This window comes from Bactrocera dorsalis, chromosome 4 (assembly GCF_023373825.1).
Source record: "Bactrocera dorsalis isolate Fly_Bdor chromosome 4, ASM2337382v1, whole genome shotgun sequence".
NCBI lineage: Eukaryota > Metazoa > Arthropoda > Insecta > Diptera > Tephritidae > Bactrocera > Bactrocera dorsalis.
This window is the reverse complement of record NC_064306.1, coordinates 63,919,973-63,947,184: the sequence shown is the minus strand read 5'-3', so window position 1 is coordinate 63,947,184 and position 27,212 is coordinate 63,919,973. Positions and strand designations below refer to the sequence as shown.

The 27,212-nt window shown below is 37.8% G+C and overlaps 1 protein-coding gene across 3 annotated transcripts in view; it reads left to right on the top strand.

The window, feature by feature from the left end:
• LOC105226957 (chondroitin sulfate synthase 2) overlaps positions 1-27,204 on the top strand; it is a 41,074-nt gene extending 13,870 nt beyond the window's left edge. For 2 of the 3 annotated variants that reach the window (XM_029550500.2, XM_011206101.3), the window contains exons 2-7: positions 6,387-7,055; positions 23,174-23,329; positions 23,437-24,033; positions 24,146-24,460; positions 24,526-24,706; positions 24,778-27,204. In XM_029550500.2, coding sequence (XP_029406360.2) covers positions 6,387-7,055; positions 23,174-23,329; positions 23,437-24,033; positions 24,146-24,460; positions 24,526-24,706; positions 24,778-25,205 — 2,346 coding nt within the window. In that variant the 3' untranslated portion in view covers positions 25,206-27,204. The remainder of the gene's footprint in view (positions 1-6,386; positions 7,056-23,173; positions 23,330-23,436; positions 24,034-24,145; positions 24,461-24,525; positions 24,707-24,777) is intronic. The other variant, XR_007422734.1, reaches the window with a different exon arrangement.
• Positions 27,205-27,212: the final 8 nt, after the last annotated feature.

Sequence of the window (27,212 nt, the reverse complement as noted above, 5' to 3'; positions counted from 1 at the left end):
GTTTTGTTGGATTGGAAAGGGTTTTAACAGTTCTTTACTGGATCTGGCTCTTACGTTGCTTGTGCTCAGATGTCCAATTATTTATTATGATTATGTTGGTCGATGATCTCAGAACTATGGTTCTGGAGAGTGATGATTATCGAGTGCTAGAATTTTCCCGAAGTTGTCGTGTATTACCAAACCCATTTGCTTCGCTTCCTTATCAGTCTATAGAAAGCAGAACTAATGGCGCGGTTGTTTTGGCCAATCATATCGATATTATCTGTGTATCGGCTGTCATAGGTGCCCTCCAAGCGCTCATGGACATTGTCCGTCTCTTCCGTCGGGGCATGGGCGCAAAACAGTGATATGTTGATGGACTTCACCTAGATGCGGATTGTGGCTAGACGTTCATCCACTGGAGTGAATGCCAGGACTCGGCCACGGAGTCTCTCTCCCAACATTAATCCCACACTCCTTTATATGACCACTGTAGTAAATGCCACAAGGACCTACTCGCGTCAGTCCTTGTCCTGTCCATTGCATTTCTTGGACGACGGTGGAGCAGCACCTTCCCAAATAACTGATCGAACATTCTAGGTGTATGTCCTTAAATCGTAATCCTTATTGCTATTGCTGTGGTTGTTATCGAAAGGAGAGTCTCTCATCCCAGGCTGTTTTCTTTTCCTTGAGGGTGTTTTTTGGGGAGCGGGTCCCAAACCCAGCGCACAACCCTGGGGAGAGAAAATACTTAGTCTAAGACCGGAAGTCATGAGGTGCTTGTGGCATAAATAAAAGAATAATTTCTGGTCACTCCCTAGTGGCGCTAAGAGAACTTTCCTAACTTGCGTGAACTTCTACACATGGCTGCATCCTCATATTAATATAAATACATCTCTAGATTAATAAGCCAAGCGGATGAACGAGAAATAATTTGAAAATGCCTTCTACAAATTTTCACCATATTATAATCATAAATTAATATAAAATTGGCTATTTATTGCACACCATGAGTATATTATACTTTAATCATCTGTATTTCTTTTATTATGAAATTCACTATAAATATAAACTGATGAATTAACACTTGAAAATTAGCTCAACTTCAATTCAATTTTTTTTTCATGCGGTTTTTTTTATCCTTTTACTTTTTCTTTCTTAGTGTTGCCAGATGTTACTTTGTGTTACTAATTTGTATGCTCCCAGTTTATTTATGAGTGAAATATTTCAAATGTTTATTTTTCAATTGGTTTCAGTTTTGAAAATTTTTGCACTAATGTACATGCACAACTATATTTTGTATTTGTACAAATATACTGACTATATGTAGAGATATTCAAAAGTTGTGTACGCATGCGGCGTTATATATTTCGAACTCATGATTTTCAATATAAATAAATAAATAATACATAATAAATGGCTAGTATTTGTTGTTCTCCGCAATAATGTTTATGTATTATGTACTATATATTTAAGTACCCATACATACATACATGCCTAAATATGTTTATTTGCTTTTCATCAAATGAGTTCACCTCATTTTTTCGCCTTAGATTTATTAGCTTACGCAAATTAGTTTATTTATGCAGTCATTAAGTGGAAAAAGTACAATTGCTGCTAAAAATTACTAATGCTCTGCGGCGTTGCGCGTATCCCATGGCTAACATGCGCTAGTGTATTTGTGTACTTATCGCATTTCATGCGTCGGCCTTGAGTTATGATTTGCCAATGTGAGTTTTGCAATTAAAAACATCTCTACTCTTCGATAATGGTGCGATTAATTATGTAGATAATGCTGCATGTATAGTACATATAAACATACAAACACACATTTACAGACGTCTGCGCATTTTCAGCTAAGTTTTGTTTATCCTTGAAGAAGATTTTGCCCAGAAGCACACATTCGCCGGAGCATAGTTGGTCAATTTGCAAATTTTTTATCTTATCTTTATTTATAAATAATAGATATTTCGCATGTTGCTCAGCGAAATTCCACGAAACCCACATTACGAGAGTTTGCTCATGTATATTTGCTTTGGAACTACTTTGCGTAGCGCGTGTACGAAAGAATCGCTTGCGCTCAGGTGAGAAAATGGAGCAATTGCTGAAAGATATATGTACATACTATGTATGTATATTCTGTTCCAATTTTTGAATTTAGAATACAGTCACTTGTAATGCAATGAAATTTATGCGTGTTCAATCTATCAACATTTTTTCAGTTATATATTTTTTTGAATTAAAATTAGCATATTATACAAATTGTGCGCATTTCAACAATTTTATGATTTTTTATTTTAAGAATATTTTGCTTTTGTTGTATACCGCTTTAAGATTGATCGATCATGACAGTTTTGACATTTGCATACTAACTAATACGGGTATTGAGCATACTTGGGAATTGGGTTCTTACTTATTTTTGCGCCCATAAAGATATACATTGTGACAAAAAAGTACCCGCAAATTGTAACTGAAACGCAAAAAAGTTGATTATTTATCAATATTTATTTTGTCGCCTTCAAAGTAATCCCCAGCAGATGTAATATACGTGTGTCGACGATTTTTCCAGTCCTCGAAACATTTTTCATAAGCACTTTTTGGTATGGCCTTCAGCTCCTTAAGCGAATTTTGCTTTATCTCTTCGATTGACTGAAAATGTGTTCCGTCCAATGATTGTTGACTTATTTGCATGTCAAACTCATAAATCCAAATCTCGTCGGCAGTTGAAATGCTCTCCACGAATGTGGGAACGGAAATCGCACGATTAAACATATCCAAAGAGACTTGTTTACGGTACTCTGTATGAAAAAAATTCAGCTTTATCGGAACGAGTCGAGCAAGGAAGCGTTTTATACCTAAACATCCACCAATGTCAAGCTCTCCTGCCGTCGCTCTAACGCTTGTCTGACAACCTTCAAGCACCATATCCTTCGTTTTTAATATTTTCATGAGTTGAAGAGGTCAAAGGTGGTAATGAACAAGGCATGTCTTCAACAATCTGTCGACCGTCTTTGAAGGCTTTGCACCACTCGTAGGCTTGTGTTTTTGATAAAACTGAATGAACATAACCCTTATCAATACCAATATTTTTAATGATTCCGCTTACGAAATTTGGTTTGAAATACAAAATTTGAGACAAATTCTCTGTTCGATATTTTTACCAAGATAATTCAATTACAATTTTCGGGTGCTTTTTTGTCACAATGTAGATAATAGCCGGCGCTGTGATATAAAGCATAAAAATCCATGAATTAAATCAAGTAATTCTTAATTTGCTATAATTTTTTAATACTTTTTTTTTTAACTTTTTATTCTATAAAAAATTTAAAATTATCCATCACATTGAAATATGGAAAAAAAATAATTTAAATAGCAGAAAAATTGTATATATTAAAAATTAAAACTGGTTTTATAATATTCTAAACAATTAAAAGAAATGTTTTGTTCATATTTTTGACCGGAGCGCAGCCAGGTGAACCTGCCAGTAAACATTAATTACAAATTTAAAATACACAACGAAAAAGTTATTTTCAGTTTCATAATAAACTGAAGTCTACAGTCTTCTACAGTCTCGGCGATTATTTAAATATAAGAACAAGTCGCTGTGGGACAGGTCCGATGTTCACGGTTTAAACTGAAGCAATTCGGAACCCAATTCTTGCAATTTTTCTAAATCTTCGCAGCATGCAGTCTAAATTGCTTAGACGAATTATATACTTGCTTATCCAACCAAGTCAGACGAATTATATGTACTTGCTTAACCTACTAAGTCACTGGATCCATAGTATTGTATATTTTACAAATATGATATAGTGGTGTTCGGATCGCCACTTCTCTGCTCGCTATGTTGTGAGTAAAGTTGCTTAGTACTTTAGTACATGAGGGTATGCTTGTTACTTATCTCTGAAATATGATTTACGCCAGTTAGTTGGTCGATGCACTAATCCCTAAGCCTTTGCGGATTGAAGACAACTTAACTATTTCAATAATAAAATACTAAATACATAAATTTCTTTAACAAATTAATTTTTCTAACTTTGGTAGAGAACAAAGTAGTTTTTATCGTCTATATTAATTAATTTATTTCGAAATGAAAAACAGCTTGCTTAGTAGGTGATGTCAGGGCTTGTGTATTGATGTAAAAATCCATCAAAATTTTGACGTTCTAAGGCGATTAAAATCATTTTAATTGCAAAGTATTATTCTACAATAATAGAACGGGATATTAACATTCAAAGCTGCTTTCGAAATTGTCACTTTTAGGTGTCATAAGCAGTATTACTAGTCTATAAATTTTAGCTTGCAAAAGGCAAAAAAAATCAAGCGGCATCCGCTTAATACCAGTAAAAAATTATTGGCAATGACTAGAGAATTAGTGTTTTTTGTGTATCCTTATCATATGCTTAAAAAATGCTATATATCAGTTCCAATTGAGATACAAAATTCCTACTGCCTGCTGTCCCAAATAAGCGAACCTCATCTAGAATTTGCCTAAAAAAATATCTCAGGTTTACTCTAAGTTGGTCAAATGGTCGGCCTCGGAACTACCATAGCGGACTGGTGAATGAAACGGGTAGTGTTTTACTCCAAGGCCTGAATCGAAGCGGGATTGTCCACACAGACTTTAGACTTTACATATCCCCGCAGGAAAAAGTCGAACGGTGTGATATCACACGATCTTGGTGTCCAATGAACCGAGCCAAAACTTGAAATTATGTGCTCACCGAAGTGTTCTCTTAATAAATTCATTGACTGATACGATTATTGAAGCGAAGTGTCGCTGAGATCACGAACTTCAATAGCAGGCATCAACAAATGGCATCGCCATTGACGGTTACGTTCGCACCGAAATCATTTCATTCCGCCAGCCCACAAACCACACCAAACCGTTTTTTTGTTCGGGATGAAATGACAGTTCTTGAATTTCTTCAGGTTACTCTTCGCAGTAAATAAGGCAATTTTGCTTTTTTATAAACCCATTAACCCAGAAATGGCCCTCATCGCTGATCAAAATTTGGTCCGAAAACGTCGGAATTTCTCGGAACTTTTCAAAAGCCCATAGAGCAAAGCGATGTTGCTTGAGAAGGTCGAGCGCCTTGTACAAGCTGTATTTTGTACACTTTCAATCTAAGATCTCGAAGTAAAATGCGCCAAGTCGTTCTACAAATATAAGCCAGTCCGAGTTGCTGCGAACGCCGCCGAATTGACTCTCCACATCTTCGTGTTCACTCACAGCTACGGCTGCTATATTTTCATTACTGCGTGCTGGACGTGGTCTATTCGGCCGGATATTATCCATTAACGAATGCTGGGTCTCAAGATGGGTGATGGTGTTGGCAGTAGTACGCTCAGTAGGCCCATCTCACACGTGATCTGTCAAAAAAAGGCTAATAAAAACGCACCTTTACTGGGATCACCAATTAATTGAAACTTAATTCAACGCCACTTTTCCACTTATTATAGTTTCTTTTCACTTTGAACAGTGCTTCCCAAAAATTTAAACTTAAGGTTTTTATCTTCGTTCTCAAGTTCAACGCCTTCAACCGGAGTAAAAGAAAATAATATAGTATCCAACAGAAATATACCAGGAACTACAAGTATAATCCAGTATTAGGGGGTGTTATTGAATGCCACTCTTGCATTAGTAAATCTTACTAAATTGTTCTGTTTGGTTTGGATATTAATTGCATCGGTATTTTGTAAGCATTCCAGTTCAGTCATTCTCTATCAAAATTTTTAAAGGTTCAAAGGTAGAGACATATTTAAGAAGGGTTTCATAGATGTTTCATCACGTAATAAATTGTGGTTCTAGCTTTGTTGGTGAGTGATCGGTCTGCCTGTTATTAGCGTGATTTTTCTCAATCGTCCAAAAAACGTATGAACTGATCTTGATACTAAGCATACCAAACTAACACAAAAATTTCGATGTGCTTAAATACTCTGAGGAAAACGTGGCGCGCGGGAATAAATATAAAGCAATTAAAAAATTATCTACCGGCATCACTTCTGAAAAGAAAACTGAAAATCTACTTATATTATACGTTTGTTTTGTGACATTGCCGGTTATCCCCACAAAAGGCATAAAAATCATTGTATGTCTCATTATCATCTGCTTGAAACAAGATCTCTGCAAGTCGGATTATACAGAGATGAGAAGGGCAAGCATTATACAATTCGTACCAGAGTTATTAAGTATGGATTTTTTGATGCTTTGGCACTTTTTATATCATCCGCTTGAGCGCTATAAATTATAGCGCATTTTCGGTTTTTTCTTACTTTCCAAAGAAGGCACTTTGTTGTTATATATGTATGTATTATATTTTGGTATAGGTATATTCATATATCTCCATTATGTTTACACTCCATACCTCATACGCTTTATTAAATAATTATTATTCCACTTACAGGCCACGAATGTCATTCGTCCGCGCTATTACTCCTCCGAGCTGGGTATACGCGAGAAGCTCTTCATTGGCGTGATGACGTCACAGGACAACATCAATACTTTGGCGACAGCGATAAATCGCACCACAGCGCACTTGGTGAATAAAATTAAGTTTTTCATTAACGCCGACAATGTGAAAACGAACTATAAGCTCAAGAATATTGTCGGCTTCACAGACACACGCGAGAGTCTGCGACCATTCCATGTCATAAAATACATTGCAGATAATTATCTCGATGACTACGATTACTTTCTGATTATGCCAGATACGGTGTACGTGGATGCACGTAAACTGAAAGCGTTGCTTTATCACATCAGCATCACTTTCGATCTATATATGGGTGCCAGACTGGAGCAGAATATCGTGGATGGTGGTGACAGTGCGGCGGCGGCGGCTGCGGCGTCCAGACGTATCTCGAATTCCAATGGTGTTGATGATCTCGGCAGTCAAAGTGATCGTAATTACTGTGATTTAAATGCCGGCATTTTGCTCAGCAGCAGCGTCATACGCAAGATGCGCAACAATCTGGATTGGTGTGTGCGTAATGGCGTCAGCAATGTGCATAGCGTCAATATCGGTCGTTGTGTAAAGTATTCAAGTAATTTGTCCGGATGTCAGACAAGCTTTCAGGTGAGCGCATACTTGACTTAAATAGATCTCTACTAAATAGTAGTAGTTAAGTGAATTTGTAAATATTGTATATATTATACATGCCTGTTTACCTTTTCCGTAATAATTGTATGTATAACATGATCACAACTAGCTCGTGATTGAAAATATTTAAGTAAAATAGGTAGAATTATTCGAAAGAAGCAAGCTTTGCTTTTGCGAAATATTTCCCTAAAAATATTAATGATGATCTTCAACGCATTGCAATCGAAAATGGGCGATGACATAAACTTCAAAACATAATTCAAGCATGCACACGTCGTACTAAGCAGTAACCTTCATAGAACTCAGTGAAACCAAATTTAGTTGACAACAAGGAATAATTGAATGTTAACACGAGTTAATGATGATTGCAACAAATAAGTATTGAAGACAGGCGTCAGTTTGACAGCGGTAGCATTATAAGTACTTATAAATGCAGACTGCGTTAAAACGCAGAAGCCTTACGTTATATAATGGGTAGACAAAAAAGGCGCGAGTTGCTGCGAAAAATATATGATAATATATATAATAAATAGAAATAGAAATATACGTCATAAATATACATGTACATATATATTAGTTTAATTTCCTTGTCAAAATAATCGATACGCAATTTATTTCAAAGATAATAAGTTGCAATGTCATCTTGTTTCATTTTATATTATTAAGATAACAACTCTACTCAATCAACATAATATCAAACAAAAATCCTCACATCACTTAGTGGCGCTAGAAGTTGTCGAACTTCAAATTTGATGTCATAGAGATAGCAGAAAAGTAAATAATTTTCTATTTTTTTTATTTTAAAAAGCTAATTAGGTCGATATTGTAAATACAGTGGCATACACTTACTCTTAAAGCTCGTACATTGAAGTGAAGGTATAATATTGACCCTTAACAAAATTCCCACAACACTTGCGGACTTAGCGTCGACCTAGTAGGGAAATGTACCAGTTTACATGGGTTGCATTTTATAAAGCGTGATGCATTTCGTTGTTCCCTACTTCACAGAAACTTCAAATTTAATGGGGAATGTTTATTATCATTCGAAAGAACATTCTTTGGCATTTATTTTTTGAAGATTATCTCTTTCATATGTTGGCCGCGGCTACGTCTCAGACGGTCCATCTTCTGTTCAGATCAATTTTCGATGACTCTTTCGAGCATTTCGACTAGTAACTGGCGAATGACACGCGTGATGTTTTGCTACAAGGCCTGAATCATTGCAGGATTGCCGCAGAGACTTCAGACTTTACATATCCCCACAGGAAAAAAGCGAACGTTGTGATATCACAAGATCTTGGTGGACCATCGTTCGGTCCAAAACGTGAAATTAACTGCTCACCGAAGTGTTCTTTTAAAAATCCATTGATTGATGCGATGTGTGGGAAATGATACTCCTTTGTTAAAACCAAATTTCGAGGGTTTCAGGAGCTTCAATTTTCGGTATTAAATAGTCGATTATCATAGCATACTGACGGTTACGTTCTCACCTGCATCATTTTTGATGCGATATATACTCGTACCAATGATTCCACTGGCCCACAAACCACACAAAACCGTCATTTTTTCTAGATGAAATGGCAACTCTTCGTCTCGAATGCGGCAATAAGCCAGAAATGAGCTCATCACTGTAGAAACTTTTTATACTCTCGCAACAAAGTTGCTAAGGAGAGTATTATAGTTTTGTTCACATAAGTCCTAAAACTAAAAGAGTCAGATATAGGGTTATATATACCAAAGTGATCAGGGTGACGAGTAGAGTTGAAATCCGGAGGTCTGTCTGTCCGTCCGTCCGTCCGTGCAAGCTGTAACTTGAGTAAAAATTGAGATATCATGATGAAACTTGGTACACGTATTTCTTGGCTCCATAAGAAGGTTAAGTTCGAAGATGGGCAAAATCAGCCCACTGTCACGCCCACAAAATTTCGAAAACCGAAAACCTATAAAGTGTCAAAACTAAACACTAAAACTAAATAAAGACATTGAAGTGAAATTTGGCACAAAGGATCGCATTAGGGAGGGGCATATTTGGACGTAATTTTTTTGGAAAAGTGGGCGTGGCCCCGCCCCCTACTAAGTTTTTTGTACATGTCTCGGAAACTATTATAGCTATGTCAAGAGTCATTTCCTTCAGACATTTCCATATACACTTCAAAAATGGAAGAAATCGGATAATAACCACGCCTAGTCGTTAACCGACTAACAAAAAACGTCAGAAACACTAAATTTTACGGAAGAAATGGCAGATGGAAGCTGCACCCAGGCTTTTTTTTAAATTGAAAATGGGCGTGGCGTCACCCACTTATGAACCAAAACCCATATCTCAGGAACTACTAATCTAAATAATTTACAGCAAAATAAAAAAATATGTAAATGACGGATAACGAAATCTCGATTATCACTTCATCATGCGAGAGTATAAAATGTTCGGTGACACCCGAACTTAGCCCTTCCTTACTTGTTTTATATATTATATGGCCCCAATATAAAATTTTAAATTTCGAAGATAGGGCGTAAAAGATTGAGTGTAGCGTTTGCTGTATGGCACGTAGCGCCGTCCTGCTGGAACCAAATTTTGTCCAAGTCTTCCTCTTCTATTTACTTGTAGAAAAATTCGGTTATCATTGCGCGATATCGCTCACCCTTGATGGTTACGATTCCTTCTTCATTTTCGAAGAAAAATGGGCCGATGATTCCACCAGATCAAAATCCGCACCATACAGTGATTCGTGCTGGGTGCATTGGCTTCTCGACGATTACGTGCGGGCTTTCTGTGTCCCAAATACGACAATTTTCCTTGTTAACATAACCATCGAAGTGGAAATGAGCCTCGTCCGAAAATATGATTTTTCGGTAGAATTGACCATCCTCGGTCATACGATCTTCTGCCCAATCTGCGAACTGTAGAATAGTGAATAGCGACCCATTTCGTAAATTTTAGACTTTTTGCTGAATACGAGTATCTTTTTACGCTATAACTTTAGTAGTCTTATATCGGTTTCAGCAACTGAGCAGCTTCTCTATGAGAACAAAATGTGCAAAATTTCAGATAGAGGTCTCAAAAACTGAGAATACATGGCTAGATCGGCGCAGCTAGTCATACTGATCATTTATACCTTAAAGGGTAACCGACATTTCCTTGTAAGTGTTACAAACTTAAAATATACCTCCTTTGGTTCCACGTAATGTCTTTTCTAGTGATAATATAAAAAATGAAAAAAAAAAAACAATATAGTCTATACTTAATAATAAATTATACTGGCATGTTAAAAATATCAAAGAGTTGGTCTGATAAGGATGGTGTGACGTTTGAACTGTAATATCGTCACGTGGCCGTGAGGCATTGATTAAGAATCTCACTTTGGCCAATATTTTCAACGTTCTACAGTGTTTCCAATACTGAGATAACGGAACTGTGAATTAGCCATAAAAATGTAATTCATATTTATACCCTGAACAGGGTATATTAAGTTTGTCACGAAGTTTGTAACACCCAGAAGGAAGCGGAGACCCTATAAAGTGAATATACATATATAAATATGTATAAATGATCAGAATTTTGAGCTGAGTCGATTTAGCCATGTCCGCCTGTCCGTCTGTGTCTGTATATATGCGAACTAGTTCCTCAGTTTTTCAGATATAGTCTTGAAATTTTCATTTTCTCTTCAAGAAGCTGCTCATTTGTCGGAATGGCCGATATCGGATTACTATAGCATATAGCTGCCATACAAACCGAACGATCTGAATCAAGGGCTTGTATGGAAAACTTTTGCATTTGACCAGATATATTCGCGAAATTTGGTATAGATTATTTTCTAAGGCAACAATGTAATCTCCGAAGAAATTGTTCAGATCGGTTAACTATAGCATATAGCTTCCATATAAACTGAATACATAGTTACTAACAGAAATGCACCTGTGAAGGGTATATTAGCTTCGATGCAGCCGAAATTAACGTTTTTTCTTGTTTTAGTACGACGGAAGTATAAAATTGCAGGTATTTATAGATTTATATTATATAAAACATACATTTTTTTAATAAGATCTCGGCGATTTCTGTCCTTACCAGCAGATTTTCGGTTTTATTTACGCCCTCATTTGGCCAATGACCTGTTAACCATATTCCCTCTTCAATTTTTTCATTCAGATTATTTGAATATTTTTAAGCAAATATTTTTCTGTTATCTTTCAATCAAAAATAAACCGAATGGGTGAAAAAACTGCCGACATATTCTTCGCATGGTCATACGCACAGGCCATTGAAAGGCGTTAATCAAAAAGCTCGATCGGCAATCTTCTGTGTGCCAGCGAATGGAAAGAAGTGTGATGACAGCAGAATTTTGGACGCATGCTCTTGACTTGTGAACATTTACATACATACATATATACGCAAATGTGATTATGTAAATCTGTGTATATGCTAGGTGTGCGTTAAAAAGTTGCTCGTGCCACGCTTTTGCGTTTTTCGTTTATCATCAGCTATATTTCGGTCTTAGTTGCGCTTTAATTCAATTTTATATTTTATTTGTTCTATAAATTATGTGTTGACTTCCCGAGTAAGCATACACACGCAAACCAGCAGTGAAATTACACAAGCCTAATCAAACAGTCAGGCGAACAGGCCAATGGACGGGCGCGTAAATCAAGTCATGCCACTTTGCGACCACTCAGTTTAACGTAAATACTAGTACATACATACATGCATATGTATGTATGTCGTAATGTGCATAGTAAGTGCTTGTAGTTATGCATACGCTGTTAACAGACAAGACAATTCGATACCGTTCCAAAAATATGAGGTGAGAATTCGTTGGTGATCTTTTATACGAGTTCATTGATTTATTGCTGACCCTGAAAATATGTAGCAAGAAGCAACGCCACCAAGCATTTCATTACAAAAATAAATATTGCAAGTAAATATACGTACATTGGTACATTTGTATATACATATGTACGAGAGCCGACCAATAAGTACTTAAACTCGGGCCCGCGCAATCATCACAGAAGAAACTTCTTCTTCTTTATTGGCGTAGACACTGCTTACGAGGTTATAGCCGTGTTTACTAAAGCGCGCCAGTCGTTCTTCGTTTTCGCTGTGTCGCCAATTGGAGATTCCAAGTGTAGCCAGGTCCTTCTCAACTGATCTCTCCAATGGAGTGAAGGTCTTTCTCTTCTTCTGCTTCCACTGGCGAATACTGCGTCGAATACTCTCAGAGCTGAAGTGTTTCCATATATTCGGACGACATGACCTAGCCAGCGTAGCCACTTTCTCTTAATTACCCGAACTATGTCAATGGCGTCGTATAACTCGTACAGCTCATCGTTTCATCGAATGCGATATTCGCCGTTGCCAATACGCAAGGGACCATAAATCTTACGCAGAACCTTTCTTTCGAAAACTCGTAACTCAGACTCATCGGTTGTTGTCATCGTCCAAGCCTCTGCACCATGTAGCAGGACGGAAATAATGAGGGACTTATAGACTTTGGTCTTTGCTCGTCGAGAGAGGACTTTACTTCTCAATTGCCTACTCAGTCCGAAGTAGCACCTGTTGGCAAGAGTTATCCTGCGTTGGATTTCCAGGCTGACATTGTTGGTGGTGCCTACCTATCCTGTCTGCTATGCGCTAAATCGGACACGGAGTTTTGTTTTGAAGAGGTGACCATGCATTTTAGACGAATTCAGATAAAGCAATATCGATCGGTGTTTCGATTCTTGTTTTTCGAAGAAATCAAATATTTGAAACCAACAGCAGAGTTTGATGTTGTTTAAGCCCAATCCGAAAAATTTTGTGCATCAACGAAACAAGAATCGACACCGTAGGCTACAAACCCGCAGAAACAGTGGATCATCCCCAGCGAGCCTGCCCGGGAAAAGACGAATCTAAATGGCCAGAAAGATGGCCGTTTTCTGAGATTCACAAACTTTGATCTTCATAGGCTATATAGAGAAAGACTAAACGGTCACAGGACTCTACTATTCGTTGTTGAATTACAGAAAATATGGTCTTTTTGGAGAAGAGAAAATTATGTTTTACGATGACAAAGCACCGGATCACACCGCCGTCGCCGTTGTCACTGCTAAATCGTTGAAATAGGCTAACATCCTCATAACTCTCCATATTTGGCCCCGGCACCCCAGTCAGAAATATGAGACGCATGAGATGGTTACTGGAGCCACATAGACGCACTTTTCACAAACCTAAACATAATATTTTTTATACGGATATCCTGTAAAAAGTTGGACCAGCGCCGTTGAGTTAAAATGATGCTGTCTTAAGTCACGAATTTTCCTTTTTTTTTCCTTTTTTTTTATTTTTTTATCCAGTACTTATCGCACCGCCCTCGTACGTGCATACGTACAAATGTATTTATAACAGTAATTTCTTGAAATTGTATCCCAACAGAGTTCTCTACTCATCCACACTGCCAGTATATTAAATTTAGAATTTGATAGCAGAGAATTTTGTGTCTTTCTCCGCGGAATTACCAAGCGGCTCTTGAAGACGGCATAAATCGTGTGGTACTCTACACGACTAGCAGACGCGAGGACAGACAGGCAATGCACGGCTCAGTCAAGTGTCGGCGGCCGCAGCCGCTCTACTCAACGAATACTTAAATCGAGGCCGACTGGGCATTTGGCTTCGGCTGCTCAATTAAATGTTAGAGTACTTAACTAATTTGCATCTGACGTTTATTATTATTCGTTTTCTTCAGTTATTTCTGTATTTTCAATTAATTTTGATTGCTCGAATTGCCGGCGTTGATAACGGTTTGGTGTACTGCTGGTGAGTCAAATGCGCGGGGCAACGTTGTCGGCTGTGGAGGCACGACTGCGCGTCTTCCGCGTGTCTCTCAAGTGCGCGCTTAGACTGGAGCAATACTCTGCGCTTTTGCGCGTCGCTCGCGCTCGGAGTGCAATCGCCAATCGTCCGTCACTCGTTCGCGCATTAGTTAATGGTGTTTGCTTTGGCATTTGACATGCTTAATGTAATTATCGTCAAATGTATTTGCACTCTACAAATTGTTCAAGCGAAATTGCAATGAGCCGTTAGCTGGCGAGCTGACGAGCTGGCGCGCTTAATTAAAAAGCAAGCTGCTGATTGCAAGTTTTATTGCAACGATTGTGATCTCTTGAACTGCGCCAACGGCTGCGCGCTCATCGGCAAAGGTCAATGAAATGCATACGCGGCGGCAGTAAATATTGATTACAAAACAATTTGTTTAAAATTCATAATAATTCAACTTAATTGTATTACTACAAGCAAGTTTAGATCGGTCTTGATATAAGCGGATAATGAATTTTAATTTATTATTGCACTTAATTCTTGAATCGTTAAATTTTAATGGCAGAAAATTATTGTTTGTCTGAATAGCTCAATACTTTTACGAGCGCCACATTTACTCGTTGAAATGATTATAGATATATGCATATGTATTTGTATAAAGTATTATTAAATCTTCTACAATTAACGTGTGGTTTTGTGCATCTCGAACAAAGTACGAGACTTCTTTGGATCGCCTTGGAGCACTTATCGCCATTTGGCTCAAGGCAAATTAATTGGCCGAGCGTTGACTCTTGCTTGTATTTCTTTGGTTACAAACTCTTTGCAGTTGTTTTGTTTCAAGATTTGGTTGCGTATTTTGAGAGGACAGGCTTCAAGCCAAAACATCATATAAACAGTATTGATTTGATTCACCTGATTTATTTACCATCGTATTTGCTTTTTTCTGCTGCTAACACTACAAATGTGGAGTGTAATTTCCTCTTTTGGGCTTTTCTACCAAAGGAGACCGATAGGGACGCTCTTTGGCATTTCTCTTCAGTAAGGTTTGCCGTTTCATAATGGAGAGAGATATACGATTCAAGAATCAGTCGAAATTATTAAAATTTACTACCGAAATTCGGAGTCAGTGGCCTCAACTTTAATAATGAGACAAAGAAGTGTCCGTAATGTCAAGAATGTTGCTGCCGCTAGCGCGCCAATTGAGGAGGACCCTAGTCAGTCTTTCATACATCGTTGGGCTTCTCTTTGACGTCATCGTGGAGAATTTTGGGAAAAGATCTTGGCTTACATCCTTACAAGATCAAACAGAAGCCGCTTGACTACCAGAATAGTGGTATGTTCGTAAAATGGCCTAAGCCTAACTAAGCCTAACTTGAAAATTGTCCGGATTTTCATCGAAAAATCATCCGTAGCGATGAGGTTCATTTCTGGCTGAATGGCTTCGTCAAAACGCAAAATATGCATTATTGGACAGGCAGCAATCCACACACATATCACATACCTCACGAGTCACCATAGCGTCCCGAAAAAATTACGTTTTGTTGCGATTTATGGGACGGCGGCATCATACTGGAAGTTACTGTGTATAGGAATCGCTACCGCTCAATGATCACCAAATTGAATGGTATGAATTTGGACAATATGTGGTTACAGCAGGACGGCGCCACAAGCCACACAGCGGGTGTCACAATCGATTTATTGAAAACCAAGGTTGAACAACGTGTTATCTCACGAAATGGCCCAGTCAATTGTCCACCTCTGTTGTGCGATTTGACGCCGTTAGAGTATTTCCCGTTGGTCTACGTCAAATCTATGGTCTATGCCACCAAACCAGTAGTTCGTACGAGTATCAAAAGTGAAATTGCAACAGTATCGGCCGATTTATGCTTGAAAACAATCGAAAATTGGGTTCAGCGTCTGGACTTCTGCTAGCATGCCCATGGTGACCATGCAAAAGAAGTCGAGTTCCAACATAGTGTCATCGAACGGACTTTCACAGGAATAAAGAATTTCAGCACGCTGTTGCTAACTATACGCCAATAAAGAAGAAGAAAAAGGGAAGTTAATGTTACAAGCAGTTCCAATTCCGGATTACTTGGTTTTGAAATGACTGTTACATGTCACTTATATTTGCTTTCTCTCAAAATATATTTTACGGAATGTAACATATCGAGCTCACAAGATGTATTAGAGGACAATCAACCACAGTTTTGACAGTTGTCACAACTCCTTCTCTCCTCTTCTTAAGTTTAAAAGGTTACAAAGTTATACCTCCGTATTGTCAAGCCACACTAAAGAAATTCAAGCAATAGTTGTGCCAAGTTTCATCGCGATATCTCGCTTTCTACTGAATTTATCCTACATACATATGTATGGTTGGATAAGAGATTAGTCAGAAAGTTTTAAAATAACTGCATTCCTCATTTCAATTCAAATAATAAACCACAATACTTGTAAAAAAAAAACTAATTGTCCTAAATATAAAATATAATCGCTTACAATTTTTTGCGGTTAGGGCTTCATACATATGTTGGTTGAAAATGATTACAAAAAATGAAAAAAGTATGGTATATATCAAAAAAAGTTGAATATCAAGAAAAATTATTTATCGTATACATTTTTACAGTTCTTAAAAGAATTTTAAGTATATGTTTTGGCTACATCTAATTCTATGGGGTATTTGCCTGGTAGAGGGGGCTAGTTAAAACCACACTCGCTAAGCAGCAAAAACGTGTTCAACGAGCTCTCTTTGGCATCCGTGGTGCACTACGTACAACGCCAATGTTGGAAATTAATGCCATTCTACAAATAGCAGCCGTGGATATAGCAGGCAGATGCATCGTTTGCAGATTCTCTATTATTATTATTCTATATCACTTCGATTACTCCTAGCGATATCTTCTCCGAGCACATACATACCTACGAGGGATATGTGTGTAAGGAGGAGTTGCTGGAAAACCTTTCTCATTGATGAAGAGCTTCGCTCAAAGGGAAAGATGGAGGGAGAGTCTTCTGTAGAGAGTTTTTAATTAACTCTTGTATCAGACTGCTGGAACACCAAAGAGTGGCTTCTTTTAGGAAGATTTGTATCTACTCTGACAGCAGAGCTCCTATACTGGTCTTGAGATCACTGATAGTGAGCTTCAAGCTAGTAAAAGAATACATGACCATTCTAGCAGTAGCATCAAAATCCATATTAAATTTTTCGGGATACCAGGCTGCAACACAATCGTCGGTAACCAAACACCCGATGAACTTAAAGAAAGAACACCTTTACCCAAATCCCATCATGATAGAAACGAGCAGGTGTTTCCCTCTCTTCGTGTACTCGTGCGCTAAATCTATTGGCCTTGCGAAAGTCTTCTGGCCCAGAATGGAGTATACAAGGTCCATGGAACTACTAGTTATCCGCAAGGTTGACATGGTCCCAATGATAGGTGTTCTAACTGAATTCTGTCTCACTGATACTCAAGCGGGGAGACTACAAATTTTTGAGGTCGAATTGGTTGGAGTAGATATTAGCCGCCTCAATAAATTTGTAGCAGATTATAGGCACTTTGTTGATATACGACGGTCTTTTTGATCAATACCTAGGAATTCTGGGCAATGCTGTTGTAATAGTTATCTAATCCTCGGCAGGCAAAGAGTTGTGGTTTGACTCCAAGAACGTCATTCACTGAGAGGGAGTCGGTGAAAGCGTTTATGGCTCCACTGCGAATTGCAGTCAGGTCGTGTCTGAAGTTAGTTGCGTTCGAAGCCTGGTCGGTGTATTGTCTTATGTCTTCGACTTAGTTAGGGACGATGCTCCTAGGAGACGATTTCGCTTCAAGCAGTTGACTGCAGGGATGCTTTCTAGGAAATCATAATGGAAGTCATGCTGCCTGATGGAGCTCCTATGAACTTATGCGGTCTTTTATTAGCTACGCGAGGTGAGTGGCCGCGAAGCATGGACCCATGTAACTCGTGATCCACTCCCAGTGTGTTAAAGGCCTGAGCAGCTCTTAAACTGGCTCCATCCATTGCATGTATTAGACCTAACTGAGGTGGAGTTTTGATGGAGCCTTTTAGCGCAGACGCAGCAGAAAAATTCCTGCGGGCACGGGTTGGACTCAATGACAGCACGAGTCAGGAGGATACGTAACAACCCTGCTGCAAAGAGTTACTCCAGTGATGACAAACTTAATCTAAAACTTACCCTTAACAATCTGGGTTAGATCTCCGAAAAAAAACCGTTCTTGGCCGGATAAAATCCCGGTCAATTCCGGTAACGTTGAACCGTCTGTCATGGGCAAACGATCTAGTTTTCCATGTGAGACTATTCGTGGCCTCACGACAAATCTGTTAATATCAGCTATATCAAAGGGCAAAAAAGCTTTTTTATCACGTTCCTCACTTAACACTACTTCCTTGAAAGCAAAATAAATGGAACAGGGTTGCCAAGTCAGAATATGAATACAACATTTGTTCTCCGGTTTGTTCAACTCAAAATTGGTGGCCTTAGACTCAGTACTTTTTCAATGGAAAACAAACAGTAAAAATGCCTGCACGCCACAATCGAAAACAAATATTCAAAAGCAAACACACACGATGCATAATGTTTACCATAAACGCATTTTTATTTGTATTTTTGCAAAATCATAAAGGCTTCCTGCTGACTCATTATTAAAATTCGAAGTTTACGCCTTTTGATATGACCACTACCCCGCACACCGCTAAGACCGATATTTGATGATTTAATTTTTCTGCCAAAATGATTACGCACACTCGCACTTACATACATACATACATATGTATGTAAGTATGTACATATGAGTAGATATTTCTTAAGTTCTTAGATTCCCAGCATAGCTTATAGCGTTCTACTTTGGCTATCTAAACAATGGAACTTCTCTTGCGGAAAATTTGTTAAAACACAAATTCGAAACAAGGCCCCCACGTGTGTGCCTAGAATATTGACTTCATAGTTGAGGCATAAACATTTGTAAACAGAAAGCGATTGCTCTTGTTGTTGCTGTTGTTGTTGATTTTGATCTTTCGCGCATCTATTTACTTTATGGCAAGCATAAAATAGCGCGAAAGATGAAATGCGAAGTTGAAGACACACACACAAATCGTTCACAACGCGTGAAGATTCTCCAAAAAGTGCTATCGTCAAGCGCAGCAGCAGAAGAAACCACACAAAAAGGAGGATTCTTGGAAATCATTAAAGGTCTGTCGCCTAGTAAAAAACAGAAAAAAGCACAGAAGACCAGTGTCGCGGCAGCATTTAACTCAAGGTTAACATAAAATGCTCATAAAGCGCGTCCATAACTCGCAAAAGTTTTCAATTCATTGCTTTAAAGGCGGTTGAGCTGGCGCAGATCTCACCAGCCCACTAATAAAGCACAATTGTATATGGAGAGCGTGTGTATTTGTTTTGAAGCCATATGCAACACAGATGTATGTATGTACATATGTACATACATACACATGTACGTAACCATGGTATTTGCATACATACATAAGTATGTGTGTATGTACTTAGCTCACAGTACCACAAATTTGTTAAAAAATATACTAATTATAGCATCGGACTGATTTTTTTTTTATATTTGCTACTCAGGTCCAAAGGCGTAAACGAGATCAGCTTATGGCCCTTCACTTTGTTTTCTCTAACAAAGTACTTCCGGTTGTGTTTTAAAAATGCCAAATCTATCCGGTATAGTAAATACTGCTCAATATTCTCGGTGCATTGATAAAAAGTGGGTACATGTTACGTATGAAAAGATATTTTTCTTGATCTTGATCATTCAGTTTGTATGACAAATATAAGTATGCTATAGGAAATTGTAATTAAATTCCCCGAGTAAACGATATTTCGAAAAAAAGGTATTTTGCTAAGTTGGTAGGACTGTCTTTAATTACTTTGCCAAATATTAGCGCGATTTGTCAACCAGTTTGTGTACAGCAGCTGCTTAAGTCGGTACACCTCATTAGCGCGATGCAATTTTTCCAAGGGATAAAAATATCGAAGAAAGAATTTATCTAAATTTTTGAATTTTTAACCAAATTTCGTAACCAAAATCGTTGCGAGTGTTGGAAAAGGCTTACAATGATTCGATTTTATCAAAAACAGAAGCCTTCAAAGTCGGTCGAGACATCGTTTAAGACATGCCTCATTCTGGACGACCTTCGACGTCTTCAACTGATGAAATAATTAAACAAGTGAATGATATGTTTCTTGAAAATCGTCAGGCAAGTGTTAGAGAGCTGGCAAGAGAAGTCCACATTTCTAGCGAGTCCATTCGAATGATTTTGGTGAATATTTTAAGTATGAAACGCGTTCTTGCTCGACACGTCCCGATAAAGCTGAAGCTTATCCAAAAAGTGTACCGGTTTCTTTGGATATCTTTGATCGGACGAATTTCGATCCCAAATTTATTGAGAGCATTATAAATGCCAATAAGACATGTATTTATGAGTTTGACATGCAAACAAGTCAACAATCATCGGAATGGAAGAGAAAAAAACGAGTCGAAACCAAAAGATCCACGCTAAAACCGCTCAAAAATCAAGGTGATGCTCATTGTGTTTTCAATATTCGAGGTTCGGTGCATCATGCATTTATTCCTGAGGGACCTTAAGGAGTTCTATTTGGCCGTATTGAGGCGTTTGCCTGGGAACATCCGTCCAAAGCGGTCGGAATTGTGGAAGAACAATCAATGGATTTTACACGATGATAATACACCATCGCATGGAGCCACGATTTAAACCAAAAAAAGCCAAAAACGCAATGAATACTTTCAATCAACCACTGTTGTCATAAGTTTTAGTTCCGTATGAATTTTTCTTGTTCCGCAAACTGGAATTGCCGCTTCTTGGAACCCGGTTTTAATCGATCGAAGAGATAAAATAAAATTCGCTGAAGGACATCCCAAAAAATGCTTATGAAGTGTTTCGAGAACTGGAAAAATCGTTGACTTATGTGTATTGCATCTGGTGCGGATTACTTTGAAGTCAACAAATTAATAATTAAATATTTTGCGTTTAATTTAAAATTTCCCAGTACTTTCCGGGTACAATTTCGTGAAGATATTTTGACAAATAAAAAAGTTTTGCTTACATGGACGGGATTTATTTGATTGTCCAGTTTGTAATACAGATAAATGGTAAAGCAGTCCGATGTCGGCGCTTCCGACAAGTTAGCTGCTCTTTGACGAAAATAGCACGTGTGCGAAGTTTCAGACCGATATCTCAAAAACTGAGCGACTAGTTCGCGTGTATACAGACAGATATAGTCATAGCTAGATCGACTCAGTTCGCCATGCTGATCACTTAAGTCAATGACGTTTCCTTCATGTCAAACATAATGTACCCTGTTCGGAATATTACAATATTGCCGAATTTTGAAAAGAGCAGTGTAAAAAGTAAAAATTTGGACATAATCCACGTATTAGTCTTATTTCAATTGTTTATAATATTTTTTTGGTCAGGATTATATGACTGATACCATAAGTGGTCAAAGTCGGATCTTTGAAAAAAGTAAAAATTTTATATTTCAAAAATATTGGTGCGATTTGAAATTTTATATGCAACAGCTTTGATATAGTCTTTACTTTTTTAGAAAATTACTTTCTGTGTTTTACAATGATGTGTTCAATAAACTAAATTTCGAAATTCAAAGGCAAATATTTCGATTTTGAAGGCTATCTTCGAAAAAGGCGGCATTATTATTTTTACCTAAGACTCAATCTCTCGAAATATTGGTTTAGTCCAATAACAGGCCTCAGTTATTCGAAAAAGGCGACAAGAAGTTGATCCATGGCTTCAATTTGCTCCAATCAAATGAAATTAAGCGTGTTGTGTGAGAAGGATAACTCAAAAATAGATCTTGGTTTTAACTATATATATAGAGACAACCGTTTACGTAAACCGAACTGTCAAAAGATGGTTTCAGTATCATCGAATCGGATGTACCGCCGTTTGAATTTCTAAAAGGCAAAAAAGTTGAAGTTTTTCGATAAGAGCGCTGGAATACTCGTATTCCTGTGAAACTATATTCGATGCCATTATGTACGGAACTCGATGCCTTTTGCATGACTACCACAGGCACGTTTGCAGAAGTCCAGCCCCTGAACCTAATTTTCAAAGGTTTTTAAGCATAAATCGGCCGATACTGCAGTAATTTCACTTTCGATATTCGTACGAAGTTCATAAATCGTCACTGACTTTTTGGCATAGACCAGAGCTATACGTAGCCCCACAATAAATAGTATAACGGCGTCAAATCGCACGACCGAGGTGGCCAATTGACTGGACCATTTCGTGAGATAACACGTTCACCAAACTTGGTTTTCAATAAATCAATTGCGATAGTCGTTCTGTTGGAAGCACATATTGTCCAAGTCCATATCATCCAAGTCGGACCAAAAATATTCGGTTATCATAGAGTGGTAGCGATTCGCATTCACAGTAACGTGATCATCACGAAAGAAGTACGACTCAATGACGCCGCATAAACCGCACCAAACCGTATTATTTTCTGTATACAATGGTGACTCATGGAGTTCGTGTGGATTGCTGCCTGACTAATAAAGCATATTTTGCTTATTGGCGAAGCCATTCAGACAGAAATGAGCCTCTTCGCTGAAGATGATTTTTCGATGAAAATCCGGATCATTTTTTGTTGCTGCTCAGTCCATTTCACGAACATACGACGTTTCTGGTGGTCAAGCGGCTTTAATTTTTTCATCAATTTGATCTTATAAGGATATAGCCAAGATCTTTTCGCAAAATTCCCACAACGACAGAAATGCCCAACGCTTGAGAAGAGAGGGTGATTTGGGTCTCTCTCAATGGATGCGATGGCGGCAGCAATATTCTCGACACCACGGGCACTTCTTTGTCTCACTAACACGGAAACATTTTGTATTGTGTCTGTGGAATCAAATTTTTCCACTAGACACTCAAATTGACGACCATACATTGGACGTGGTGCTCTTATAGTTTAGGCCACTGACTGAATTTCGGTAGTAAGTTTTAAAAATTTCGATTCATTGTTGGATCGCATATCTTTCCATGATGGAATGGCAAAACTTACTGAGGAGAAATGCCAAAAGAGCGGGAAAAAATATGGCCTCGTTTGCTGTCCCTATCGTTCTACTTTGGTAGCGTACCTTACCAAAGGAATTAAACCCAATGCTTATGTCAACCAAACTGTTTTCTGGCTTTGCAGATTTTTTCGCACAAATATTTTAGTATTAAGTCAATTTTTAATACAATTTTTTCAGCAATGAGATAATTAACCGCATTTCACCTATATTTTCAGGGTGTACATGAAGACATTTACGGTTTGCAGTCACACATAAAACTTTTCAAGGATTTAAATATTCTTGCCAGAGACGAAGCGTTCCGAAAAGCGGCTGCTGTGTATCCCGTGACATCGATGGACGATTTCTATCGACTGCATGCCTATTATTCGCGGGTAAGCACTCTACTTTACTTGATTAAAAAAGCACCAATGCTGACAACGAATGTACTATATGTACAAATATGTATTCAAAACGGATATAATGTATTTACTTTTTTCAGCATCACTTAGAACTGGTGCAGCAGCGCAGCTTCGATTTGGAGCGCAAATCATATCAAATAGCTAACGGTTCAATATCGAATAACATACTCGAAATACGCTGGCCACTCGGTGTGCCGCTTGGTTCAGCGCCCGAAACGCGACATGACATCATAACATGGCACCTCATCAACAGCACACACATCTTCCTACCCAACGCCGAAAATATCGTCGAGCCGCTGAGTCACACCGACAAGTTGGATTTCGACAAAGTGCTTGAAATTGCAATTGCCTACGCCAAGCGGAAACATCCACACTTGCAATATGTTGATTTGCATACGGTTTACAGGAAATTCGATGCAACGCGTGGCATGGACTATCAGTTCCATTTAAATATGCGCGACACCACACGCTACTCCGACGAATTGGTGACGCAGAGCTTTCAAGTTGTTAAGCCGCTCGGACGCGTCGAGGTGATACCATCACCATATGTCACCGAAAGCACGCGCATCGCCATAATGGTGCCGACTTTCGAACATCAGGCGACGGATGGTGTGAATTTCATAACGGAATATGAACGCATTTGCATGCAGAATCAAGACAACACATTTCTGCTGATGGTAAGTGTAAAGAGAATGCATTGATTTTGATTGTTGTTGTTGTAACGAGTGTCTAATCCACGTTAAAATGGCAAGGACTTGACTTTGATAAATATTTGCTTTTACTTTACAGATCTTCCTTTATCGCTACGACTCCATAAGCAAAGGTGAGCAAGATCCCTTCAAAAGTCTCAAGACGCTCGCCTTGGATCTATCCACAAAGTACAAAAGCGATGGCTCACGCATAGCTTGGGTGTCCATACGACTGCCGCCAATGCTTAGTGATAAGCCGCCGCCACCGGAGGATATTATGCTCAACTCCATATATGGGCGCAATGATATTTTAAGCGTGGCAGTCGCTGATCTGGCCCTGCCGAAAATCGGCCTGGATAGTCTGGTGCTAATGGCCTCCACAGATATTAGCTTCAAAGCGGACTTCTTGAACAGAGTAAGTTTACAGTTACACAACGGTAGTTGGTATGCATTACATTAACATTTCCATACCACCCGCAGGTGCGCATGAATACCATACAGGGTTTCCAAATATACTCACCCATCGGCTTCATGATGTATCCCTGCCGACTGGCGCACTTTTGTAAACAATGCGAGAGCTGCGATGTGAGCCAAAGCTCTGGCTATTTCGACAAGTGGAACTATGATCTAATCGCCTTCTACAGTCGTGATTACGTGCAAGGTATTTTTCATACCCAAATATAACAACACAAAATCACTTTTCACCTGCTCTAATGCTTCTAACCATTTCAGCGCGCAAATTGATTGAGTCAACATTGCCCATCACACGCACCGACAATGACATTGAGCTGCTGCTCAGTCGCAGCGATCACAAAATCAACACCATTTTGGATATGTTTGTGGCGTCGCAGCTGTCTGTGCATATACTGCGCGGCACCGAGCCCAATTTGCGTTATGGCTACGCGATCAGGAATCATATAAGTAAAGGTGGCGAGGTGCCAACGTGTCCGGCGCTACAAGCGAATGTCGCCGCATCGCGTAATAAGGAACAACAAGAGTTATACAACGAAATACCACAACGTTACGATGCGTTGCGCGCTGAGCATGACACGGCGCAGGCGTACGGCCTGGACAGTCGCAAATGCATACACCTGGCGTCGCGCAAACAGATCGGCGACGCCATCATACGCTTCGAGGATCGTAGTATTCTGCATAAATAGTTAAATGTACAGTTGCACAAAGCAATAACGGTTGAATTTTAACGAGTTAAAGAAAATGTGCACGCACTCATTGTGAATGAGCGTAGTGTCTGAGTTTCTTTTAACTTTATTTTTAATGCCAGTTTCGCTACTGCGCAGTCAAACTGCGCGCGTCAAATGCATGTTAACACTTTAATGCTCAAACATTTGCATGATTATGTAAATATTAGTTTAATACTAGCAAAGCTTTCGTTTAAGCATATTTTATGTTTACTTTCTTAAGTAAGGAAAAAAGTTAGAGCTTTTGTAACTTAGTCTACTATGCCAAAATGCTTGAATAATTTTTTTTTAATTATATAACATGTAAGTTGTGTGTGTATTTTAGTTTTAATTAATTTATTATAATTATTATTTTATTTTTCGTATTAAAACGGCTGAGCTACAGTTGATTCCTATCGATTGCATGTAACGAAATGACTTTTTTGTATGTAATTATGTAATTTATCAGTACATTAGTGCTAGCATACAAAAATCTAGTGTAAATATGTAGTATGTAATTTTGTAAGTGGCGCAGGAACTGTTTGTATGTAGTTATTTTGTATGTATAATGGCTGTTAAGTGTGTTTTAGCTACGTCAACGAAGTAGAAATATGCCCGAACTTGTCCTTTCCAATTGCAAATAACTATTTATATATTTACATAACTACGCATACATACATATATACGTGATAATTTGTAAGCAAGCATTTTTTCGTGTAGTTTGGTGTACAGTTACTAATATGCGACTTTCAAATTGCACCCTATTTGTTAGCCTCTCGCATGCATCCTATCATTTTAGTGCCTTAAGTATTGTATATTCATCTCGCCATGACTGCCAAGTATTCAGTTTGCATGAAACGTGTAATTTTAAAACATATAATGTATGTACATACATACATACACACATATGTATGTTAATATATTTTTGTAAAACTGTTTGTAATTAAATATTGTACGTAAATGAATTTCATTCCTTACGTAAAAAGGAGAGTGCTATATACATACAAACATGTGTATGTATTTACAGTTTCCGTTGTAATTAAGTGAATTTCCGTTTCTTTCTACCTCTTTCACTTTTTCCATAGGAAGCTACAAAAACAAAATATATAAAAACTAAAAAAAATAAAGAAATTTGTAAATAGTTTTATGTCTAGTTTTAAAACAGAATATTTTAGATGTTATATTGTATGATTAAAGGTGCCAAAGCTTTTAAATTTCGATTAATATGCGCTAATTTGTTTTAAGAAAATGAACAACGAAATATAAAGTATTATATTTAGTAATAAACGAATTATATTAACAGGGCTGCAAAAGTAAACAAAACGCAAAGATTACGTGCATAAAATAGTTATATAAATACTTTTTTTTATTTAAAACTCATATATCAAAAAAAAATAAATGTAATTTCACACAATTTTATGTGCGAACTTTTTCAATATCGCACGCACGTAAAGCCTACGAAAAGATATTCGATATTTGTTGTGGCAGTTAAAAATGTTGTGGCTAAAATTTTTTAGTATAATCTATGCAGTTTGTAAAAAAATTATTTATTATAATTTATACTCATTTTTATGCAAGAAATTATGTGTCAAACGTCTGAAGTCACAATAACTCATAAAATTATATGTAAATGTATATTGATTTGTAGAAGTTTAATAGAATTTTCATAAATTTATAAATTAGTGCCTAAAGTAACATAAATTTAAATTTCACGGCTGTCGAATATCTGCATGTGTATTGCAGCGCTTATTCCTAATACCAATCTGCGTATACATACATAAAGGTTATGTTTCGTAAGTAAACACGAACACAGGACACTAGAATTAGCGGCGTAAAACAAATAAATAATTAAGCTGTTTAAATTATTTTACATGTGTATATCTATAAAATAAACTTTGTTATACATACATACATTTGTATGTACATAAAACGCAGCTATAATTTCGATACAAGCTAATAAAATAATATTAAAAACAAATAACGAACATG